The sequence below is a fragment of the Podarcis muralis genome, chromosome 5 (genome assembly GCF_964188315.1).
Source record: "Podarcis muralis chromosome 5, rPodMur119.hap1.1, whole genome shotgun sequence".
NCBI classification, from domain to species: domain Eukaryota; kingdom Metazoa; phylum Chordata; class Lepidosauria; order Squamata; family Lacertidae; genus Podarcis; species Podarcis muralis.
The window spans coordinates 97148379-97171304 of NC_135659.1; the positions used below are offsets into that span (position 1 = coordinate 97148379).

Consider the following 22926-nt stretch of genomic DNA (forward strand, 5'->3'; position numbering starts at 1 on the left):
GTCAACCTAAAGCACACTGAGTCGCAACTTCCATTCCCTGTCCAACTTTCAGTGGTATTTGAATATCTATACTGGGTTCTGTCAATAAGCATCACATGAGCATATATCAGCAATATCTGGACCACAAGTTCCCCATCCCTGGAGGATAGGAGTCCAAAGGAAAGTTCATTTGCTAAGATTTAATAGGAGGAGGAGGAACTAACAGCTTTGCCCTTCCTTCTACAGAGGCAGCATCTGACGGGGAAGGAGATGATGCCAGACACAGCACTGAAGGGGTTCTTTTCTGCCCTCCTGATGACTGCCTCAAGATCGTTCTCTGGGCCTCCTCGTTCATTTCTGCTGCTCCTTCTCCTGCAAATGCTGGGTGAGTGTTTAAAGGTAGCCACTGAACTTGCAGGCTTGCTCAGGTTTTTAGCTACAGTAAAGTCCAGTATAACCCATAGCTTTCCAGAATCTGCCACTCTGGTGCCCCCAAGATATATGGGAATTGGCTATGGACGCCACTAGGTTGGTGAGCCTCAGTGTAGCAAGAAAGTATAGGGAACCTGCAGCGGTCATCCAAGGTCCTTCTCTGTTTGCCTCCATCACGGGAGTGCCTGTGACAGCATGGGCCTTTTTAGTGGTGGCTCCCCATTTGTGGAATGCTCTCCTTTGTGACCTGGGCTTTTGGCCTTGAAGTTATAAGGTTTCAAGTACTTGCAGGCTTTTTTTTAGTGGAACAGGATCTATAAGACCCACCTTGTATTTGTAGATATTTTTGATGGTTGTGTTTCTCGTAATTGATCTGAGCTATTAGCAGTGGCGTAGCATGGGTTGTCAGCACCCGGGGCAAGGCAAATAATTTGCGCCCCCTAACCCGTGGATTTGCGCCCCCTAACCCATGGATTCGCGCCCCCTAACCAGTGGATTTGCGCCCCCTAACCCATGGATTCGCGCCCCCTAACCCTAACCCCCAGATGTTGCGCCCGGTGCGGCCAGCCCCCCTGCACCCCCCACGCTACGCCACTGGCTATTAGAGAGTGTTTCTATGTAGCTTTGGGTCACATTTGTGACTTAATAATAATAATAAAGAATGGTGTGAGACAAAGTAAGGGATGCTCTGTAGAAGGAAGGGCAAAGCTGTTAGTTCCTCCTCCTAAATCTTAGCAAATGAACTTTCCTTTGGACTCCTATCCTCCAGGGATGGGGAACTCGTCATCCTCCAGATATTGCTGATATATGCTCATGTGATGCTTATTGACAGAACCCAGTATAGATATTCAAAAAGCACTGAAAGTTGGACAGGGAATGACTCTTGCCCCTCCTTTCTTGGTCCAAGAGGGCAAGTGGCCAAGCAAGGATATAGCGCGCAGGGGCAAGGCTGCTCTGGGGGCCGACAGCAGACACCCCTGCAGGTTCCTAACACTGCTGAGCCCGATGTGAGAGCCGGCATAAATAGACCTTGCATCCTTCAAAAGCCATGGTCCTTTATTATATGCTTGATTTAAATTCTCTTAGAGACATTAGAAACTGGCCTGTCCCAGATGAACAGCGCCATCTCAGGCAGGGTGACTTTCCCGTGACCACCTACTCGGTCTTCTGACTGGGTTCTGTCTTGCTTTGCACCAATGTGTTCCTCATATCCAAGGTGCTATTTGTTTCTTCCTTGTTAAAGGGCCCTCCAGGCTACTGTTTTATTGTGTGTGGGAGGGTGTTTCTGCAACATGTTATTGAAACATACTCCATTTATGTGCTGGAGAGAGGGGCAGCTAAAGGCACTTGTGGTGGACATGGCCAAAGGTGGCAAATTTGGGGAAACCAGTGTTTAATGACGTAAGTCAAGTTACTTTGCTTATCACAAAGTCTCCAGAGTTTGCATTATTGAATTTCCATTTCCATGTAAATCAGAATTTGGGGGCTCAGAGGACATTGATTCTCTCTTCTGCCTCTTTTCGAAGAAGAATTGCAACACTTCCTGCATTTTGCAAGTCAGAATTTTTTATCTCCTACTGTGCCTGAAAAGCTCATTTAGTTGGTTTGAATGCCCCGTTTCCAAATGTTCCCCCTAGGTTCCCCATTACTGCTTTAAATGTAACAAATAATAAAACACAAGGCAGTATTGGGGAGAATTTATATCTTTGTCTTTGTTCTGTTGTTGTTTTTTATCACTGACTTCCAGCTTTTCAAACAAAATATCCACGCTAGAGGACTGTGATTAGAGTTGGAACCATTCCCTACCCCCCCCCCCCCCGATTCTCCCCCAAAATCAATTATCCTCTATGAACAGGTTTCATGCTGATTTATTATCTGAATATTCAATTATTTCCTGAACATTTCACATCAATATATTTGCAGTATTTATCACCTCCCTCAATATAAGGAACACTATTTGGGAGAAAGAAGGGATGCAGTAGCAAGTAGTATTTGGCAGTACTTGGTAACAGCTGCTAAAATGAGAGAGATTTTAAAAAACAGAAAAAAGGGGAGTAAAAAATGATTCTTACCAAGCTAATCTGAAACAGGAGTGCCATGTGTATTGGAGATGAAATAATTACATAAATCATGCACCTCTAGTGAAATGCTTTTGAGAAGAACTGAGGTGAGCAGGGCTGTGTTGTCCTTCATCTTGCCTCTGTTTCCCCATTTTCATTCCCTGGATTAAATACATCATTGTGGGCTTCCGGTCCTGCCTGCCTTAATGCAGGCAGCCCCCACGATAGTGGGGGATCATCAGCAAACAAAAAACAAGGATAGCTGAGGATAAATCATCCTTGCAAATTCTCCCCCAGGGAATTTGCTTCACTCACAGTTCTTCTTGGTACTTGGCTCCTGCTCCAGCATGGAATACGAGAGGCATTGAGTGCAAAAGCACTTGGCCTGCCGAAAACCCTCCTACGTCACCATTAAGAAGCAGAGGTTCTCCATTTAATTTGCCTTTTAATTGGCTTTAAAGTATCAATGCATGATGGGAAAGGGTTGCAACAACATACGGCAGAATATACCAGCTACATGGATCAAAGGTTTGAACTGAGATAAGATTTTCTTCGGCGTGAGAGTCGATCGGAGAGAGGGAAGCCCGTGATTTACCTATTTTATATATTTATGATTCGGCAACCCTCTCCAGAATATAAGATATAAGATAAAAAGATATTTACAAGTGAGGAAGGGGCGTTGGAGTAATATTGATATTGACAGGCAAAAATGGAAACTGCGCATGATCTGAAATGAAGAAAGAAGGGGGAAGGGAAGTTTAAGACTGTGTTGGAAAGACAGATTAATTCCTGCCTCACCTCCGTTCAAAAACAACTAACACTGTAAATGGACAGAAGGTATCTCCATGGACCTAACAGTTTCACATGCAGGGGAGAATAACGATAATAGTTTGAGTTCCGTGTATATTGCAACATCACGAACAGAAATCATTAATTATATAGCTGTTGACTAACGGATTGTTATTATAACTGAAATGTAACTGAAATTAATTAAGATTATGGAACGCAGTGATATAAGATTGGAAATGCGCCCAAACCAACGTGCAGGGGGCCACTTTAACTAAAATGTATTAATAGGAAGTTGATTGGAATTTTGATAATTGTATAGTTGGGAATTAATTGTTATTGTTTTGATTTGTCTGTTATTGGGGGTATACTGGAAAACAAACAAACAAATGTGAGAGGATGTCTGCTCATGCAGTGGGATTTCGCTTTCCTCTTCTTCCACTGCAGCCCCTCGTGGACCCTTAAATCCTGCTCTAACCCCCTGGATCAGATTTTGAGGGCACTCAGGGGCGGCAAGGAGAAGAGGAGAAAATGGAGCACTGCCACATGGGTGGAAGTCAGTTTCACTCGCACACAGTGTTGGATACAAGCCATTCATTTTGTTGCAGGTGCCCAAGGCCAAGATTTTGAAGTTCTGCAACCCCCAGGACCCTTGTGTGTGTCAGTAGGAGAGACCCTCACTCTGATGTGTACAGTAAGTGGAAATGGTCCACCAGGAGGCATGAAATGGCACAAGGGCTTGGGCAGAAACCAGCCCACCATTTACAGTGGAAGAGGACCATCTCCCCCACGCGTGACCAAGGTAGTTCCTGGATCACAAACAGACTTCAGTATCTGCATCAGCAACATCCGACCTGAGGATGCTGGGACCTATTACTGTGTCAAGTACAGGGCAGCAGCCCAAGAAACAGAATTGAAATCAGGAGTGGGCACTGAGGTTTCCGTGATTGGTAAGTCCCCTGCTCAAATTCTCTTTGCCTCCAATGAGGAAAAAATGCCCTCTCAGTACAAAAATTCCATATTGTGAGCAAAGGTCTTTGGTGAAGGTCAGACTTAAAAAAGAAAGAACAGTGGATGGAGCCACAAAACGTTCCTCTGATTAATATTCTAACCCTTTTAAATGTGTGTTTTTTTGGGTGGGGGGTATTATTTTGTCACTTCCGGTTTAACTATTTATTTGTCCTTTTATCTTGTATTGTAATCTTGGGGTTCTCCCTGAGGTCTTTTGATGACGGGCGGTATATAAATCTAATAACTTTTAAAATGCAAATAAATAAAGTAATAATAAAAATGTGAAATATACCAGGCCAGTAAGAGGCACAATTGTAGCTCAAGGACACATTTCAGCCATGGAGAAACACACAAGCCATGGGCAACATGGGACCGATAAAGGTGTGGCCTAGGAAGAAGGGGTGTGGCCTAATGGAGTCCCAGGGGCCAGGTGGTCCTGTTTCGCCTCTAGCAAGTTCTCTTAAGGCTATCCTTCCTAGAAATCCTCCTTTCAGGATGCCTGCAACATAAAGGTAAAGGGACCCCTGACCATTAGGTCCAGTCGCAGATGACTTGGGTTGCAGCGCTCATCTCACTTTATTGGCTGAGGGAGGCGGCGTACAGCTTCTGGGTCATGTGGCCAGCATGACTAAGCCACTTCTGGCAAACCACAGCAGTGCACGGAAATGTCGTTTACCTTCCCGCTGGAATGGTACCTATTTATCTACTTGCACTTTGACGTGCTTTCGAACTGCTAGGTTGGCAGGAGCCGGGACCGAGCAACGGGAGCTCTCCCCGTCTCGGGGATTCGAACCGCCAACCTTCTGATCGGCAAGCCCTAGGCTCTGTGGTTTAACCTACAGCGCAACATACCTGGGTCTTTATTCCATGGGAATAGGTGGATCTGACTCCACCCCCAGCCTGGTCTGATTTCCTAATTGATCAGTTAATTATTTGGGCATTTGAGGGAAGAGGGAGAGGGGCAAAGAGCATCTCTCTCTGATGAAGCACAGTGGGGGCTGATGAAGGAGTCTTTTTTACTATTGATTGTCACCCTGGATCAAGCTGGTTAGAGCAGGGATAGGCAAACTGAGGCCCGGAGGCCGGATTCAGCCCAACCGCCTTCTCAGTCTGGCCCGCGGATGGTCCGGGAATCAGCATGTTTTTACATGAGTAGAATGTGTGCTTTTATTTAAAACGCATCTCTTCACACACAGCCCAACAAGACAACGATAAAAATCCACCAACAGCATACAAATCAATATGGCTAATCTGATCCAAAACACCCACCCACCCCACTCACACACGAAAACAAAGACCACCACAGCCAACCACAAATGAACAACCACACCCTCGGCCAACCCCAACCTCTGTCCCCACCAAAGGAACACAAGTGAACAGCAGAGAACCTGCACAAGTGACGCTGACACCAAACCCTACATATATTAAGTAAAATAGAAACATTGCCACCCGACCCTACCCCCACCCCTCTTCCACCACCCCCTCCATCTCTTTCCAGCTTTTCTTTCTAATGTCTCAACAAATGAAACTGATTTGTAAAAATGTTACATGGAAAAAATACAAGAGAGACACATTGTACACACTTTTGTAAATCAAGAAAACCTTTAATAATAAAAAAACGCATCTCTGGGTTATTTGTGGGGCATAGGAATTCTTTCATTCCCCCCCCCCCAATATAGTCCGGGCCCCCACAAGGTCTGAGGGACAGTGGCCCCCTGCTGAAAAAGTTTGCTGACCCCTGGTTAGAGCATGGTGCTGATAATGCCAAGGTTGCAGTTTCAAGGTAGTTTTGGATTGGTCTGAAGCAGCTGGGTCAATTCAAAGCAGTTCAGGCTAACTTCGGGCTCACAAAAAGCCAGCCTCCAAAGTGTTGCAGAAAAACACCATATAAGGAGGACACCAGGAAGGGAGGAGCTTCCAGTCACCCAACACTCTCCAATCAGTTGTTGTTGAGCTAAAAGTTGTTGAGCGTTTTTTAAAAGCTAAGTTTTCCAGCTATTTTTAAGGAAATTCGCCAAAAAAAATCTTCCCTTTTGACATGGGTTGCCACACGTCCCAGTTTTCCCAGACATTTTTCCAGAAATTCCTCCCCCACTCAGCGCTATTTTAAAAGAATAAATCCCAGATATGACCAGGAAAACCCAGACGTATAGCAGCCCTATGAACGAGCAGATTGCTCTTACTGCCTTTAACATTTTGTAAGTTCTCTGAATATTACAGGGTTGTTTTTTTTTTAAAAAAATAATAATGCACTGTTAATAGGAATAATGACATGCGGGGTATTTTTGAACTTTGAAATGAGCAAATCAGCTATGAATTTCTATGTGTAGATTCTTACAAGTTGATCTGTATATTCTCTGAATATTACCTTGCCAGAGCCTTCGGACAGAGGCTCCCCTTGCTGTTGGGCCAAAGCTTTTCTTGGTGGTTAATTTCCTGTCTTTTCCCTTGCAGATCATTCTCTGCTGTCCTTCGATCTTTTTATTGGGCTTATTCTGGCCAACAAGCTTATTGTTCTCGCCCCTTTCCTCTTATACCGTTTCCTCAAAAAAATAACGTGGCAAGAGAAATCTGAGAAACAGAGGGAGAGGAGCTGGTGGAGACCTTCCTAGAACTTGTCTACATCTCAAGGTGAACAAAGACCTATGAAGCTGGGGCCAGGATACCTTGGAATCCACTCTGCACAATGTGGGAATGGTGCCAGCTACCTTTTGAAACTTCCTTCCATCATGTATCATAAAGATACCCTCCCTAGTGCCATTTCTGCGCCCGCTGAAGTCCTCCTTTTCTCAACAAGTCTTATCCCTGGAGATGTTTATCCTGTTGTGTATCTGCATTGGATTAGAAACTGTTTTCAGGGATATTTTTCATTCCCCACCCCGTGGTTCTTTATTGTGATTTTCCAGCATTTCAGAAGCTGATGCCCCTTATACTGAAGCAACAGAAATTATTAACACGTAATCAACTCTTTCAGGGGGGTTTTCCTGGAGACACCACCATGCAAACCTAGTTATTCACTTGCAGTAGAGGCAAGCTGTATTATAAGGTAAAGGTACCCCTGCCCATATGGGCCAGTCGTGTCCGACTCTAGGGTTGTGCGCCCATCTCACTTAAGAGGCTGGGGGCCAGCGCTGTCCGAAGACACTTCTGAGTCACGTGGCCAGCGTGACGAAGCTGCTCTGGCGAGCCAGAGCTGCACACAGAAACGCCGTTTACCTTCCTGCTAGTAAGCGGTCCCTATTTATCTACTTGCCCCTGGGGGTGCTTTCGAACTGCTAGGTTGGCAGGCCCTGGGACCGAGCAACGGGAGCGCACCCCGCTGCGGGGATTCGAACCGCCGACCTGACGATCGGCAAGTCCTAGGCGCTGAGGTTTTACCCACAGCGCCACCCGCGTCCCTCCAAGCTGTATTATAGCAGGAAGCAAATAAATAAAAGGGACGTGGGTGGCGCAGTGGGTTAAACCACAGAGCCTAGGACTTGCTGATCAGAAGGTTGGCGGTTCAAATCCCCGCGACGGGGTGAGCTCCCATTCCTCGGTCCCTGCTCCTGCCAACCTAGCAGTTCGAAAGCACGTCCAAGTGCAAGTAGATAAATAGGTACCGCTCTGGCGGGAAGGTAAACGGCGTTTCCGTGCGCTGCTCTGGTTTGCCAGAAGTGGCCTAGTCATGCTGGCCACATGACCCAGAAGCTGTACGCCGGCTTCCTCGGTCAATAAAGCGAGATGAGCGCCACAAACCCAGAGTCGGTCACGACTGGACCTAATGGTGAGGGGTCCCTTTACCTTAATCAACTCTTTCAGTGGTTTTTTCCTGCAGACAGCACCATGCAAACCTAGTTATTCACTTGCAGTAGAAGCAAGTTGTATTATAGCAAGAAGCAAATAAATATAGTTGTTTGTTACACTATCCCACAAACGGGCGTGCACCTTTCATCTTCTGGTGTAGCAGCGTAGTGTGGGTTGTCAGCACCCGGGGCAAGGCAAGTAATTTGTGACCCCTAACCCGGGGCAAGGCAAGTAATTTGCGCCCCCTAACCCGGGGCAAGGCAAGTAATTTGCGCCCCCTAACCCCTAACCTGCCGCCGCTGCCAGCTTCTTCTTGCTGCTGCCTGGGCTGGGGTATTTACGGTAAGGTAGCCATGGCGGCAGGTCCGTGTCAGGTGATCTGAGGTGAGTTGCCGCTGGCGCTGCCGCCCAAACGACGCCGCTTGCCCGGAGGAGGGCAGAGAGGCAAGGAAAATGCAACATGGCCCAGCAGCTGCAGCAGCGGCAGCGGCAGCGGCGGCAGCAGCGGCAGGGCTGTGAGGAGGGGCTGCCTGGCGCGCCCTCCACGGCCCTGATGCGCGGGGACCGCGGCGAGCCGCTGCCAGCTCGTCGGTTTCGCGAGACATGGGGCTCTGCTACAGCCTGCGCCCGAGGCTCTTCGGCGACTCCGGAGGCAGCGAGCGCGCCCCCCAGATGTTGCGCCCGGTGCGGCCGGCCCCCCCTGCACCCCCCACACTACGCCACTGTTCCAGTGTATTAGTGAATACAATGAAGTTCCACCATTCTCTGGTGAATGCCCCCTTGTGTTTTATTCCTCTGGGTAGTTTCAGGTTTTGTGTTTATTTCTCCACGAGGGTTATTTGCCACGCTCTCTGGGAGGAGGGTGCTACAGGAGCTCCCTTGAGGTCTTTCCAGAACGTGGCCTTAGCCACACATGCTCCCATCAACACAATTCCAGTTAAAGTCTGATAATCTGGTTTGAGCCTCTGTATTGATCCCTCAGAAATGAATTTTCTCCCACAGTTGCCACCTTTGGGCGGGTCAACCACATGTGCCTGTAGCTATCCCTGTTGCCTCTGTCGCGCCAGCACAACTGTATTATTATTACAGTGGTACCTCAGGTTACATACACTTCAGGTTACATACGCTTCAGGTTACAGACTCCGCTAACCCAGAAATATTACCTTGGGTTAAGAACTTTGCTTCAGGATGAGAACAGAAACTGTGTTCTGGTGGCGCGGTGGCAACGAGACGCCCCATTAGCTAAAGTGGTGCTTCAGGTTAAGAACAGTTTCAGGTTAAGAATGGACCTCAGGAATGAATTAAGTACTTAACCCGAGGTACCGCTGTACAAACAAACAATAAATGCCCTGCTGTCTTCGAGACCATGACTTGATTATGCCATCATAGATTTGTACAACGGCATGACAATATTGGCAGTTTTATTTTCCATCCCTAGCACGGTGTCACCATAGATTTCCTGCAGCGTCATTAAGATATTGGTACTGTTGTTTTCTATCCCTTTCCCAATGACCCCTAGCATGGCATTCACCTCTTTCGTTGAAGATCACCATCTTCACTGAGCTCTCAGATAGAGATGCTCAGTGGCTCTTAAATCCAAAGCTGCACAACACAATGACCAAGGGAAACCAAGCCTTATGAGGAACGGTTGAAGGAGTTGGGTATGTTTAGCCCGGAAAAGAGGAGACTGAGAGGAGATATGATTGAAGATAGCTATCATCTAAAGGGCTGTCACATGGAAGATGGCACAAGCTGGTTTTGTCATTGAAATTCTACTCAATATTGATCAAGCGTAGATTCCAATGTATAGTTAGCAGAGTAACAACTTAAACACGTTGCAGGATTCCCCCCAAAATAGACCAGAGGCAATTAATATTTCGTCCTTTGCTGCTACTGAAGGCAAATGAGCATAATGGTCACAAATCCAATATATTCAGGATTGGCACTGTCTATAAGAAATCCAGTTGCAGCAGACTTAACTTAAACTTATACAGTGGTACCTCGGGTTACATATGCTTCAGGTTACAGACGCTTCAGGTTACAGACTCCACTAACCCAGAAATAGTACCTTGGGTTAAGAACTTTAGTTCAGGATGAGAACAGAAATCGTGCTCCGGCGGCGCGGCAGCAGCGGGAGGCCCCATTAGCTAAAGTGGTGCTTCAGGTTAAGAATAGTTTCAGGTTAAGAACGGACCTCAAGAACGAATTAAGTTCTTAACCCAAGGTACCACTGTAATGAATTATAATAAGACTAAAACTTAACACTATACAGTCATACCTCAGGTTGAAGTTGCTTCAGGTTGAGCGCTTTCGGGTTGCGCTCCGCAGTGACCCGGAAGTAACGGAATGCGTTACTTCCGGGTTTCACAGCTTGCACATGTGCAGACGGACAAAATGACGTCACGCGCATGCGCGGAAGCGGCGAAACACGACCCGCACACGCGCAGATGCGGGTTGCGTTCGCTTCAGGATGCGAATGGGGCTCTGGAACGGATCCGGTTTGTATCCAGAGGTACCACTGTATACAGAATACCACACCAGGAGTAAAAGAGATAGAAAGAGAAAGTGAAACCTAGGCTCCTTCTGGCCTCTTATTATAGTCAGCATGACCTTGACAGAACAGATAACAGAATCATTTCACACCAGCTATACTCAGCTTCTCTGAAGGAATAACCCAAACATCATGAACCTTCTGCTTGTTCCTTTCACACAGAGAAGCTTCCAGAACCCTCTTGAATTAATTAGAATAGGAAAGATCTCTACACATCAGATCAATACTTTCTGCACTAAGAAATGCAAACTGACAGTTTTTTCTCCTGCTCTGGAAGGTAGGACTCGAACCAGTGGCTTCAATTTACAAAAGGAGATTCTGACTAAACACCATGAAGACCTTACTGACAGCAAGAGTTGTTTAACAGTGGATCAGTCTCCCTCGGGAAGTTGTGGACTCTCATTCTTTGGAGGTTTTTAAGCAGAGTTTGGATGGCCATCTGTCATGGATGCTTTAGCTGAGATTCCTGCATTGCTGGCAGTTGGACTAGATCGGGGTAGACAACCTAAGGCCCGGGGGCCGGATGCGGCCCAATCCGGCCCACGGACAGTCCGGGAATCAGCATGTTTTTGTTGGGATACTGCCGGGGAGACGGGGGCAGCAGGCAGGCCTCCAGCTGGCTTCAGCCACCGGCTGGCAGCCGGACAATCACCGGTCTCCCTTGGAACAGCATCAATCAGCGACACGAGCCTCAGATACGTTTAGAGACCCGTTTACGCTCTATCAGCAGAGTGAATAAATCTTCTCACAGCAGACGTGGCGGACAGAGAAATGTGTAAGCATATTTACAGCATTTATTCAGCATAGTTCAGGAACAAAGGAAAAAACATGTCTGCTTCCCTTCGTGTCCAGCAAAACAGCAGCTAAAAGCAAAAGCAATATACAAGCGGAAGTTCCCAGCAAGTGCTGGAAGGAAACAAGCATGTGACACACAACAGTCATGCCTGTACCCTTTTAAGGTGGAACAGAACTATATCCTAACAGTTTTTACATGAGTAGAATGCATAGCTGTCAAGCGTCCCTTATTTGGAGGGACAGTCCCTTATCCCAGCGCCATGTCCTGCTGCTGTCCCTTATTGATGGATGTCCCTTAAATTTCCCGGGTTTCAAAGGAAGCAGCTCCTCTCCCTCCCTCCCTGCCAATCAGGGAGGAGGGAGGCTCCAACTGTGTTGCTTGGCTTCCCGGCCTGCCCCCCTCTGGCCTCCTCTCACCAGCCTCGGCCCCCGGGAACCCCTCCCCGCCGGGACTGGCGGGAGCCTCGGGCCCTTCCACTGCCTTCCTCCTCGTGGCCGCCGAACTGAGTGTCTCTGCCTGGGGCCTCCTCTCTGCCCTACGCCGCCGCGCTCGCTAGGCTGTACTGCAGCTGCGCCGCCGAAGGACCCAAATGAGATGGGCAGCCTGGTATGGTCTATGAATTGATGAGGAGCCTTGAGAGGAGAGCGAGGGCAACCATAGAGAAAGCAGTTCAGAGAGAGGAGGAAGAGGAGGCGGAGGCGCGGGCAGGTGTTCCAAGGGCTACCAGGGAAGGACCGCAAGCGCTTCTCCCATAGATTTGTAGTGGTAGACTAGCATAGATGGTCTGATCTGCTGGTTTACTTCGGGCGCTATTCCCGCCCCACCTGATGGAACTGAGAGCTGCAGATGGAGCACGAGAGAAAAGGTACAGAACTGCAGCAGCATCTTTGTAGCTTGGACTTTGTTTTGCGTGAAAAGTGGTTGCTGCTTGTAGTTATTTAATTGCAGTGTTTCATCGGCTGGTGTCTTGAGCAGCAACCTCTGGAAACGAAGGGCTAAAAACCGGCGCTGCTCTCCCAAATTATCTGGTCCCTTTTAACTGGTTGACTGAAATCCCTTATTTTGGCTGCTGGTTCCTTATTTTCAAGGCTGCTGGTCCTTTATTTTCAAATCTGTAATTGACAGCTATGGTAGAATGTGTCCTTTCATTTAAAATTCATCTCTGGGTTATTTATGGGGCCTGCCTGGTGTTTTTACATGAGTAGAATGGGTGATTTTATTTAAAATGCATCTCTGGGTTATTTGTGGGGCATAGTAATTCATTCATTTCCCCCCCCCCCCAAAAAAAAATATAGTCTGGCCCATCACATGGTCTGAGGGACAGTGGACCAGCCCACAGCTGGAAAAGGTTGCTGTCCCCTGGACTAGATGAACCGCGGGGTCCCTTTCAACTCCGCAGTTCTGTGATTCTGTGACCTGCAACTTCCGCTCTTGTGCAATTTTGGGGGCTTTTAAATAATCTAAACAGGATTGCTGGGAACTAGATGAGGCAACCATTTCCTCTTCCCTTCTGCGGAGGCAATATCTGATGTAAAAAGGTTGAGCTCAGACACAGCACAGAAGCGTTTCCTTTCTGTCACCCCGATGGCTGCTTTGCGCTCCTTCTCTGCATCTCCTCACTCATTTCTGCTGCTGCTCCTTCTCCTGCAAATGTTCGGTGAGTGTTTAAAGGTAGACATTGAACTTGCAGGCTAGCACAGATTTCTAGGTATGGTGAAGTCTAGTATGACCTACAACTTTCCAGAAATTGCCACTCTGGTGCCCCCAATATTTTTGGGAGTTGGCTGTGGAGGGCACCAGGTTGGTGAGCCTCGGTGTAGCAAGAAAAGATAGGGAACTTGTGGCTGTCAGCCGAGGTCCTTCTCTGTGTGCCTCTATTACGGGAGTGCCTGTGTTATAAGGGGCCTTTTCAGTGGTGGCTCCACATTTGTGGAGTGCTCTCCCTTTTTACCTGAGCTTTTTGGCCTTGAAATAGAAGGTTTTAAGTACTTGTGGCCTTTTTTAGTGCTGCCGGATCTGTTACACCCATTTTGCATTTGTAGAGATGTGTTTTCTAGATTTTTAATGCTTGTGTTTCTTGCAATTGGCTTTAGTGTTTAAATAGTGCTTGTACGTAGCTTTGGGTAACTTTTGTGAAGTAATAATAATAGTAATAATAATAATAATAATATAGAATAATGCTATAGGCACTTGTGGTGGACATGACCAAAGGTGGCAAATTTGGAGGGACCAGTCCTTTCAGTATTCATAAGCATATCTCAAAGTCTCCAGAGTCTGCATTGTTTTGAACTTGTATATTTCATTGAAAAGTCAGGCCTTGGCAATAAGTTCTCTCATAGGACATTGATTCTGTTGTTTCTGAAGATGAATTGCAATGCTTCCCCAATTTTGCAACAGTGAACGCCCCATTTTCAGATCTTCCTCATAGGTTCCCCATTCCTACTTTCAATGTAACAAAGTAATAAAACACAAGGCAAGATTTGTCTTTGTTCTTCTTTTTTAAATCACGGCTTTGTAGCTTTTCAAACAAAATATTCAGGTTAGAGGACTGTGGTTAGAGTTGAAACCATTCCCCACCCTGATTATCCATCAATTATTCTCTGTGAACAGATTTCATGTTGACATAAGAAAAAACTGCTTCTTTTCCCTTATGGGGTATCCAAGAGCCTGTATAGAGTCCTTAAGTGGGTCCCCTATTGGTAGGAGAAAATAACAGAGGCCAACCAGAGAATATTGAGAAGCAAGGCACTAGTAAGCCTGATCTTTATTAACTGTTGCAACAGGGGCCTCACTCACCACACGAAGGAGGGACTCAGAACAATGGTGCGCAAGCCCTTATATAGACTTTTGAAAGTGCCCTCCCTGTAGCTCAAGACCACCCCTCAAAACATCATACATACATCACTGAAGGAGGTGGTCTCCAACAGAAATCCTGTTTGTCAGGATACCTGATAATGGTCACTGGTTGCTTCACCTGGGCGGCCTGGCCATTCCTTCTGAGATGCTAAATACCGTACTTAGTTCCTGAATCCAGGTCACAGGCTCACCCTATTCATACACAAATACGCCCTTAAGACAAGATTTGTAAGCAAAGAGGCAATGGGAAGGTTTTCCCCATTTCCTTCTTCCTTGCAGAAATATTTGAGGTCACTGGGAGGGTCAAAATGGCTTCAGGATTGCTCTCCTGTTTCAGACACATGGTTTATATACTTATTTATGTGTTTGTCCTGTACATTTATGAACATTTGATTTATATATTTGAGACCTTAAATTCTCAACACATATGCAACACTATTTCATAACAGAAATGTAGTGAGAGATAGGAGGCATGTGGTAGCAGTTAGTATTTGGCAGTACTTGGTAACAGCTTTTGAGGTGCATTAATTTTTGCCTGCTAAAATGAGAGAGAATTAAGAAAAACATAGAAAGAGAATAAAAAATAATCATTGCCAGCTAGTCTGAAGTAGGAGTGCCATGACTATTGGAACTGGAATACTTGCATAAATCATGCACCTCTGGAGAAATGCTTTGGAGAAGAATTGAGGTGAGCAGGGTTTTGTTGTCCTTCATCTTGTCTCTGTTTACCCATTTTCATTCCCTGGATTAAATGCATCCTTGTATGTCTGGATGTCTGCGCATGCAGTGAGATTTCACCTTCCTTTCCTTCTGCCACTGCTCCTTTGTTGTTGTTGTTGTTGTTTAGTCATTTAGTCGTGTCCGACTCTTCGTGACCCCCTGGACCAGAGCACGCCAGGCACTCCTGTCTTCCACTGCCTCCTGCAGTTTGGTCAGACTCATGCTGGTAGCTTCGAGAACACTATCCAACCATCTCGTCCTCTGTCATCCCCTTCTCCTTGTGCTCTCAATCTTTCCCAACATCAGGGTCTTTTCCAGGGAGTCTTCTCTTCTCATGTGGTGGCCAAAGTATTGGAGTCTCAGCTTCAGGATCTGTCCTTCCAGTGAACACTCAGGGCTGATTTCCTTCAGATTAGATAAGTTTGATCTTCTTGCAGTCCATGGGACTCTCAAGAGTCTCCTCCAGCACCATAATTCAAAAGCATCAATTCTTCAGCGATCAGCCTTCTTTATGGTCCAGCTCTCACTTCCATACATCACTACTGGGAAAACCATAGCTTTAACTATACGGACCTTTGTCGGCAAGGTGATGTCTCTGCTTTTTCAGATGCTGTCTAGGTTTGCCATTGCTTTTCTCCCAAGAAGCAGGCGTCTCTTAATTTTGTGACTGCTGTCACCATCTGCAGTGATCATGGAGCCCAAGAAAGTAAAATCTCTCACTGCCTCCATTTCTGCTGCCCCTTATGGACTCCCAAATTCTGCTCTAACCCTCTGAAGCAGATTTCAAGGTGCACTCGGGGGGGGGGGTACTAGGGGGAGAAGCAGAAAACGAATCTCTGCCCCATGGGTGAAAGACAGTTCAACTCCAAATAGCCAGGAACTGACCTATGGGCCCCACATCTTTTAGGGGCCCCATGACAAGGGATCAAACAATATTGATTTGATCTTGAAAGAAAATTACAATCAAGTATTATTAGGAGATAATTTCTGAGCCCTCCCCCCAAAAAAAATTTTTTTTGACTGCCTAGGTGTACTGTTTCACTCACACACAAACAATGTTTAACACAACCCAAAGTCTGGAGAAAAAGAAGAAGATGCTGTTATCAGACCCTCCAAGTGTCCCTGTTTCCCAAGGACAGTCCCACATTTACAGAAGCCCTCTTGGTTTCTAATTTGATCACAGAATGTCCCGCTTTTCCTTAAAGGTAAAGGGACCCCTGACCATTAGGTCCAGTCATGACCAACTCTGGGGTTGTGGCGCTCATCTCGCTTTACTGGCCGAGGGAGCCAGCGTACAGCTTCCAGGTCATGTGGCCAGCATGACTAAGCCGCTTCTGGCGAACCAGAGCAGCGCACGGAAACACCGTTTACCTTCCCACTGGAGCGGTACCTATTTATCTACTTGCATCTTGAACTGCTTTCGAACTGCTAGGTTGGCAGGAGCAGGGACCGAGCAACAGGAGCTCACCCCGTCGCGGGGATTCGAACCACCAACCTTCTGATCTGCAAGTCCTAGGCTCTGTGGTTTAACCCACAGCACCACCCGCGTCCCATCCGCTTTTCCTTAGGACGTCCCTATTTCCATTGGATAAATGTTGGAGGGGATGGAGTTCTCCAACCCCCGAGCTGTCTGAAGGCAGGCCTGTATGGGGAAGGTATTTTGTTATGTTTAATGTTTTATTATGGTTTTATATATGTTGGAAGCTGCCCAGAGTATCTGGGGCAACCCAGTCAGTTGGGTGGGGTATAAATAGTAAAATCATTATTAAGGAATAGGAAGTCCCTCTTTTCATCAGAGAAATGTTGGAGGTTACGTGCTACTCATTTTGCTGCAGGTGCCAAAGGCCAAGATTTGGAAGTTCTGCAGCCCCCAGGACCCTTGTCTGTGTCAGCAGGAGAGACCCTCACTCTGACGTGTACAGTAAAAGGAACTGGTCCACCAGGAGGCGTGAAATGGCACAAGGGGTCGGACAGAAAGCAGCCCATTTACAGTGATAGAGGACAATATCCCCCACGTGTGACCAGGGTTGTTCCTGGATCACGAATAGACTTCAGCATCCGCATCAGCAACATCCGACCTGAGGATGCTGGGACCTATTACTGTGTCAAGTACAGGGCAGGATCCCAAGAAACAGAATTTAAATCGGGAGTGGGCACTGAGGTTTCCGTGATTGGTAAGTATCCTTCAATTTCTCCTTGTTTCCAAGGAGGACTATCTGCCCCCCTTGCCCCAGAAGCTCCACATTATGTTGAAAAGCAAAGGCATCTAATGAGGCTCGGACCTTTTTAAAAAGTAAAAAATGGCCTTGGTGGGCGGCATGTTTGAGTGAAGCAGTGATGAGAGGAGAAAGGGTACATCACTCCTTCCCTGCTGGGGGGTTTTCTGCACAAAAATCTATTTCCTTCCCCTTCCCCAAGGGTCCCAAAGCTGCTTTTCATTCTTTGAAAATCTACACTTATAACCATCTGTGTGCAACGTGAATTTAACTGGTACAGAACCTCAGCCCAATGGAGACCCTGTTGTGGGGCGAGTGAGGGGGGGAGATGACAGCCTTTTTCATCCTAAGGACTGTATTCCCTACTGGTCAACTTCAAAGGAGCACATGACAGTGGACGGGATAGAGTCGAAAAGTGGGAGAGGGACCAATGTGAAATTTTACCAGGCCAGCAAACCAGGACCAATGAGGGCATGGCCTGGGAAGAAGGGGTGTGGCCTGAGGGAGTCCCAGGGGCCAGGTGGTCCTGTTTTCCCTCTAGCAAGTTCTCTTATGGCTATCCTTTCTAAGAAACTGCTCTCAGGATGCCTGCAACATACCTGAGTCTTTATTCTGTTTTAATGTATTTTTAATCTTTTGTTGGAAGCTGCCCAGAGTGGCTGGCCAGATGGGCGGTGTAGAAATAATAAATTAGTATTAGTATTCCATGGAAATGTTGTTGTCGTTTAGTCGTTTAGTCATTTCCGACTCTTCGTGACCCCCTGGACCAGAGCACGCCAGGCCCTCCTGTCTTCCACTGCCTCCCACAGTTTGGTCAGACTTATGTTTGTAGCTTCGAGAACACAGTCCAACCATCTCGTCCTCTGTCGCCCCCTTCTCCTTGTGCCCTCCATCTTTCCCAACATCAGTGTCTTCTCCAGGGAGTCTTCTCTTCTCTTGAGGTGGCCAAAGTATTGGAGCCTCAGCTTCAGGATCTGTCCTTCCAGTGAGCACTCAGGGCTGATTTCCTTCAGAATGGAGAGGTTTGATCTTCTTGCAGTCCATGGGACTCTCAAGAGTCTCCCATGGGAACAAAGTCATCCATGGGAATAGATGGGCTTGACTCCGCCCACAGCCTGGTCTGATTTCCTAATTGATCAGTTAATTATCTGGGCATTTGAGGGAAGAGGGAGAGGGGCAAAGAGCATCTCCCTCTGATGAAGCACAGTGGCGGCTTGATGAAGGGACCCTTTTTACTATTGATAGAACCATTGTCACCCTGGACAGCTCAGTTGGTTAGAGTGCTGCTAATGCCAAGGTTGTAGGTTCACTTCCTATAGGGGACAGCTCATATTCCTGCATTGCAGGGGGTTGGACTAGATGACCCTCGAGGTCCCTGTTATGTAGTGTAGTTTCACCCTGGGCCAACAGGGGGATACTGTATATAGTTTTCACTCAGGTCTGTAGATAGTTTTCACTCAGGTCCGCGGCAGTTATTTTAGGCGGGAACTCTGGGCTGTTGTGGTTACAATGTGACAGCCGGCTGCCTATAAATACAGGCCGGCTGAGCTGTTCACTGTCAGTTCTATTCCAGCTTACCATAATAAAGAGCTACTTGAAGAGATCGCTGTGCCGGCTGCTATGTCAACCCACGACTTAACACTGGCGACGAAGGTGGGATAGATGGACATCAGAGCACAGCCAGATGCGGCCAGCCTCTGAACTGAGCTGAATCACTGAGCTGAATCACAGAGCGAAATCACTGAGCGAAATCACTGGGCAGAACCAGTTCAGAGCTGACTGTTCTGGCTAGAGCACTGTGTTCCATCCATCGCCCTTCACGCCGGCATCGGAATCATGGCTTCACTTGTGCCTCTACCGCCGTTTGCGCCAGCCTCTGAATCATGGGACTCCTACCTCGCTCGGTTCGACTGCTACCTCCAAGCCAACGAACTGACAGCAGTATCACAGGATCGGAAGCGGGGCCTATTCCTCAGCCTCTGTGGGCCTGAGGTGTTTGCGACGGCCCGAGCGTTGGTTGCGCCTGAAGCAGTCCAGGCATCACCATGGGACACGATCCAAGAGAAGCTCCGCAACCACTACGCACCAAAGCCGTCCAAGATTGCTGCCCGCCATGCGTTCTACCACAGGAACCAGGCAGAGGGGGAGTCAATCAACAACTACACCACCGCCCTGCGACAGGCTGCAATGCACTGTGAGTTCCGAGACTTAGACGATGCCCTGATGGATCGAATCGTCTGCGGGGTCCGGGACATCCATCTGCAACGGCGTCTCCTAGCCAAGCCAGACCTCACGCTACAGAAAGCCATTGAGGAGGCTGTGGCCTCAGAAGCTGCTGAACGCTCCGCTCAGGAGATCCGCAAGTCCAGCAGCCTGCGTCTTGCTAGGGAGCCCGTTCCGGTGCATCATGAAGAGGCCAGCAGTGATGAGGCATCCTCCAGTGAAGACGATGATGTGCACCAGACAAAGCGGGAGCGCAGGAAGTTCCAACAGAAGTCCAAGGGCCAACCGGAATGTGCTGGCTGCGGAGGCAACCATTCCCGTGCCAAGTGTCGATTCAGAGACGCCATCTGTAGGAAGTGTTCCAGAAGGGGCCACATCGCTAAGGTCTGCCGATCGGCTCCGTCTGACACCCCCCCTTCATCGACTCGCAAGTCCAAGTCTTCACTCCAGTCTGCCAAGGAAAGTTGTTTCGCTCTCACCAACTGCCGCTGCCCGTCTGGAACCACGATTGGCCAAACCGACTCGCCTACGCGACGCAAGCTGAACGTCACGGTGCTCATTGAAGGAGCTCCATGTGACATGGAGATCGACACCGGGTCTGCCCTGTCCATCGTGTCATGGAGCACCATCAAAAGACTGGTACCCAGAGTGTCCAAAAGGCAACTCGACTCTCACCGCGTACACCTGAGAGACTACCAGGGAAACGACATTCCCGTGGTAGGCGTTGGCCGGTTCCGGATCGCCTTCAAGGATTTTTCGGGCCTGCTCCGGTTGGTGGTGGTCGAAGGTCAGCGGCCAAGCCTCCTAGGGCTAGACTGGTTTGATGCCCTCGGCCTGGAAGTCACCGGCATCAACTGCATCTCTAACGCAGAGACTGAGGGTCTGGTCAAAGACTTTGCCGAGGTTTTTGACGGCACCTTGGGCCAATATACAGGTACGCCCATCTCCTTTAGCCTGGATCCACAAGTCGCCCCCATCAAGCTAAAGCCACGCCGGGTTCCCTTTGCTCTCAAGGCTAAGGTGGACGAACAACTGGACAAACTGATCGCCCAAGGAGTTTTGGAGCCGGTTGACCACGCAAAGTGGGAAACCCCCATCGTCACGCCTGTCAAGCCAGATGGGTCGGTGAGAATCTGCGCTGACTACAAGTGCACGATCAACAAGGCACTTCAGCAGCACGCTTATCCGGTTCCTGTTGTCCAACACCTGCTGCATTCCCTGGGTGAGGGTAAGGTCTTCGCTAAGCTGGACCTTGCCCAAGCCTATCAACAACTGCCAGTCGATGATGCCACTGCTGAAGCCCAGACGATCGTCACCCACCGGGGGGCATTCCGTTGCCGCCGGTTGCAGTTCGGGGTGAGTGTGGCTCCTGGCATCTTCCAAAGCCTTATGGAGCGTCTCCTGCAAGGGCTTCCGGGTGTGGTACCATATTTTGATGACGTCTTGGTGTCTGCAGACTCACACCAGCAGCTGTTCGAGCGCCTCCGTGCCGTGCTGACCAGGTTCCAGGAGGCCGGGCTCAAGGTAAAAAGGGAGAAGTGCCAGATCGCCGTTCCACAGGTAGAGTTCCTGGGCTATCTTATCGATGCCTCCGGTCTTCATCCAACCACATCCAAGATCCGCGCTATCCAGCAGGCCCCCACCCCAAAGAACAAAACGGAGTTGCAGGCATTCCTGGGGCTGCTGAACTTTTATAACATGTTCCTGCCCCACAAAGCCACAGTGGCTGAGCCTCTTCACCGACTCCTTAGCACTAAGACGCCTTGGGCCTGGGGTCATCGGGAGACGGCGGCCTTCAACGCGGTCAAGGCTCTCCTTTCTTCAGACAGTGTGTTGGTACAGTACAGTGAATCCAGGCCGCTGCTCCTTGCCTGCGACGCCTCACCTTTTGGCATCGGTGCTGTCCTTAGTCACCGTTTTCCAGATGGAAGAGAAGCACCGCTCGCCTACTTTTCCAGGACACTATCTCCGACGGAACGGAATTACAGCCAGCTCGACAAGGAGGCATTGGCACTTGTGGCTGGAGTGAAGAGGTTCCATGAATACCTCTATGGCAGGACTTTTGACCTCATCACTGACCACAAGCCACTCCTGGGCCTCCTCGCCGGTGATCGTCCAACTCCACCGGTCCTCTCACCACGCATGCTGCGATGGACTGTTTTCCTGGCTGCCTACCACTACCGGCTCATCCACCGCCCGGGGAAATCGATGGGCCATGCCGACGCCCTCAGCCGTTGCCCTCTTCCAGCATTTGTGGAAGACCCGGCTCCAGCTTCATCGCTCCTTCTGATTGAGGATCTTCCGGCAGCGCCTGTATCGGCTGCCACTGTGGCCTCCGCATCTGCCCAGGATCGCACCATCAGCCGGGTGCTCAACTGGGTGTGGAGGGGGTGGCCACAAGGGCCCTTTGCATCGGAGTTCCAGCCCTTCGCAACCAGACAACATGAACTCTCAGCTCATCGCGGCTGTCTGCTGTGGGGAGACCGCGTCGTGATTCCCCAGGGACTCCGTCAGCGCGTCCTGGAGGCTCTGCACGTTGGCCACCCGGGAATTGTCAAAATGAAGGCGTTGGCTCGGTGTTACGTCTGGTGGCCTAATATGGACGATGCCATCACTGCCTGGGTGTCCGCCTGTCAAGCGTGCCAGGAGTCGAGGCCTGCACCACCAGCAGCTAAGGGACACACCTGGGAGACGCCAAAGACACCCTGGTCGAGGGTGCACATCGATCTGGCTGGCCCCTTTCACGGCCGGACCTTTATGGTAGTGGTGGACGCCTATTCCAAATGGCTGGAGGTCGCCCTGATGCCCTCCACCACTACCGAAGCTGTCATCCGGGTGCTGCGAGGCCTGTTTGCAACGCATGGGTGTCCTGATGTCCTTGTCTCTGACAACGGACCGCAGTTCACGTCAGGCACGTTTGAGCGGTATCTTTTGGGACTGGGCATCCGCCATGCCCTAACGGCACCCTTTCATCCATCCAGCAACGGGCAAGCGGAAAGAATGGTGCGCTCGACAAAAGAGGCACTGGCGCGCCTGGACCGGGGAGACTGGCATGAGCGGGTCGCTGAATACTTGCTCGCGCAACACATCACCCCTCATGCGGCCACAGGGAGGAGTCCTGCGGAACTGCTTATGGGCCGCCGCCTCAGGTCACCGCTCGACCGGCTACACCCAGACTTTGCCGTGGCTGAACCCCCAGGCTGTGCCAACGCACCACGGTCATTTGTCCCAGGAAACCAGGTCTTTGCCCGGAACTATGTGGGGGACATCCCTTGGGTGCCAGCCACAGTTGTGGGAGTCACTGGACCTCGCTCGTACCAGGTGGCACTCGAAGACGGACGCTTGTGGCGACGGCACATAGACCAACTTAGGCGCAGGGTTGGGGACTTGGACACTACCGAGGTGCCCCCAACTGCGCTTGCGGCTCCAGAAGAGACACGTACAGATGGCGAGGCCCCACCTACACCTCCCTCGCAAACTGCCAGCGTGGAGCCGAACCAAGCCGTCTCA

General features: G+C 49.1%; 1 protein-coding gene across 1 annotated transcript in view; it reads left to right on the forward strand.

Annotated features, from left to right (window-relative positions):
• Positions 1-228: 228 nt before the first annotated feature.
• The window catches only part of LOC114599953 (signal-regulatory protein beta-1-like), a 28823-nt gene continuing 6125 nt past the window's right edge, over positions 229-22926 (forward strand). The window contains exons 1-5 of the mRNA XM_077929520.1: positions 229-364; positions 3866-4207; positions 6723-6878; positions 12891-13058; positions 16813-17151. Coding sequence (XP_077785646.1) covers positions 250-364; positions 3866-4207; positions 6723-6878; positions 12891-13058; positions 16813-17151 — 1120 coding nt within the window. The 5' untranslated portion in view covers positions 229-249. The remainder of the gene's footprint in view (positions 365-3865; positions 4208-6722; positions 6879-12890; positions 13059-16812; positions 17152-22926) is intronic.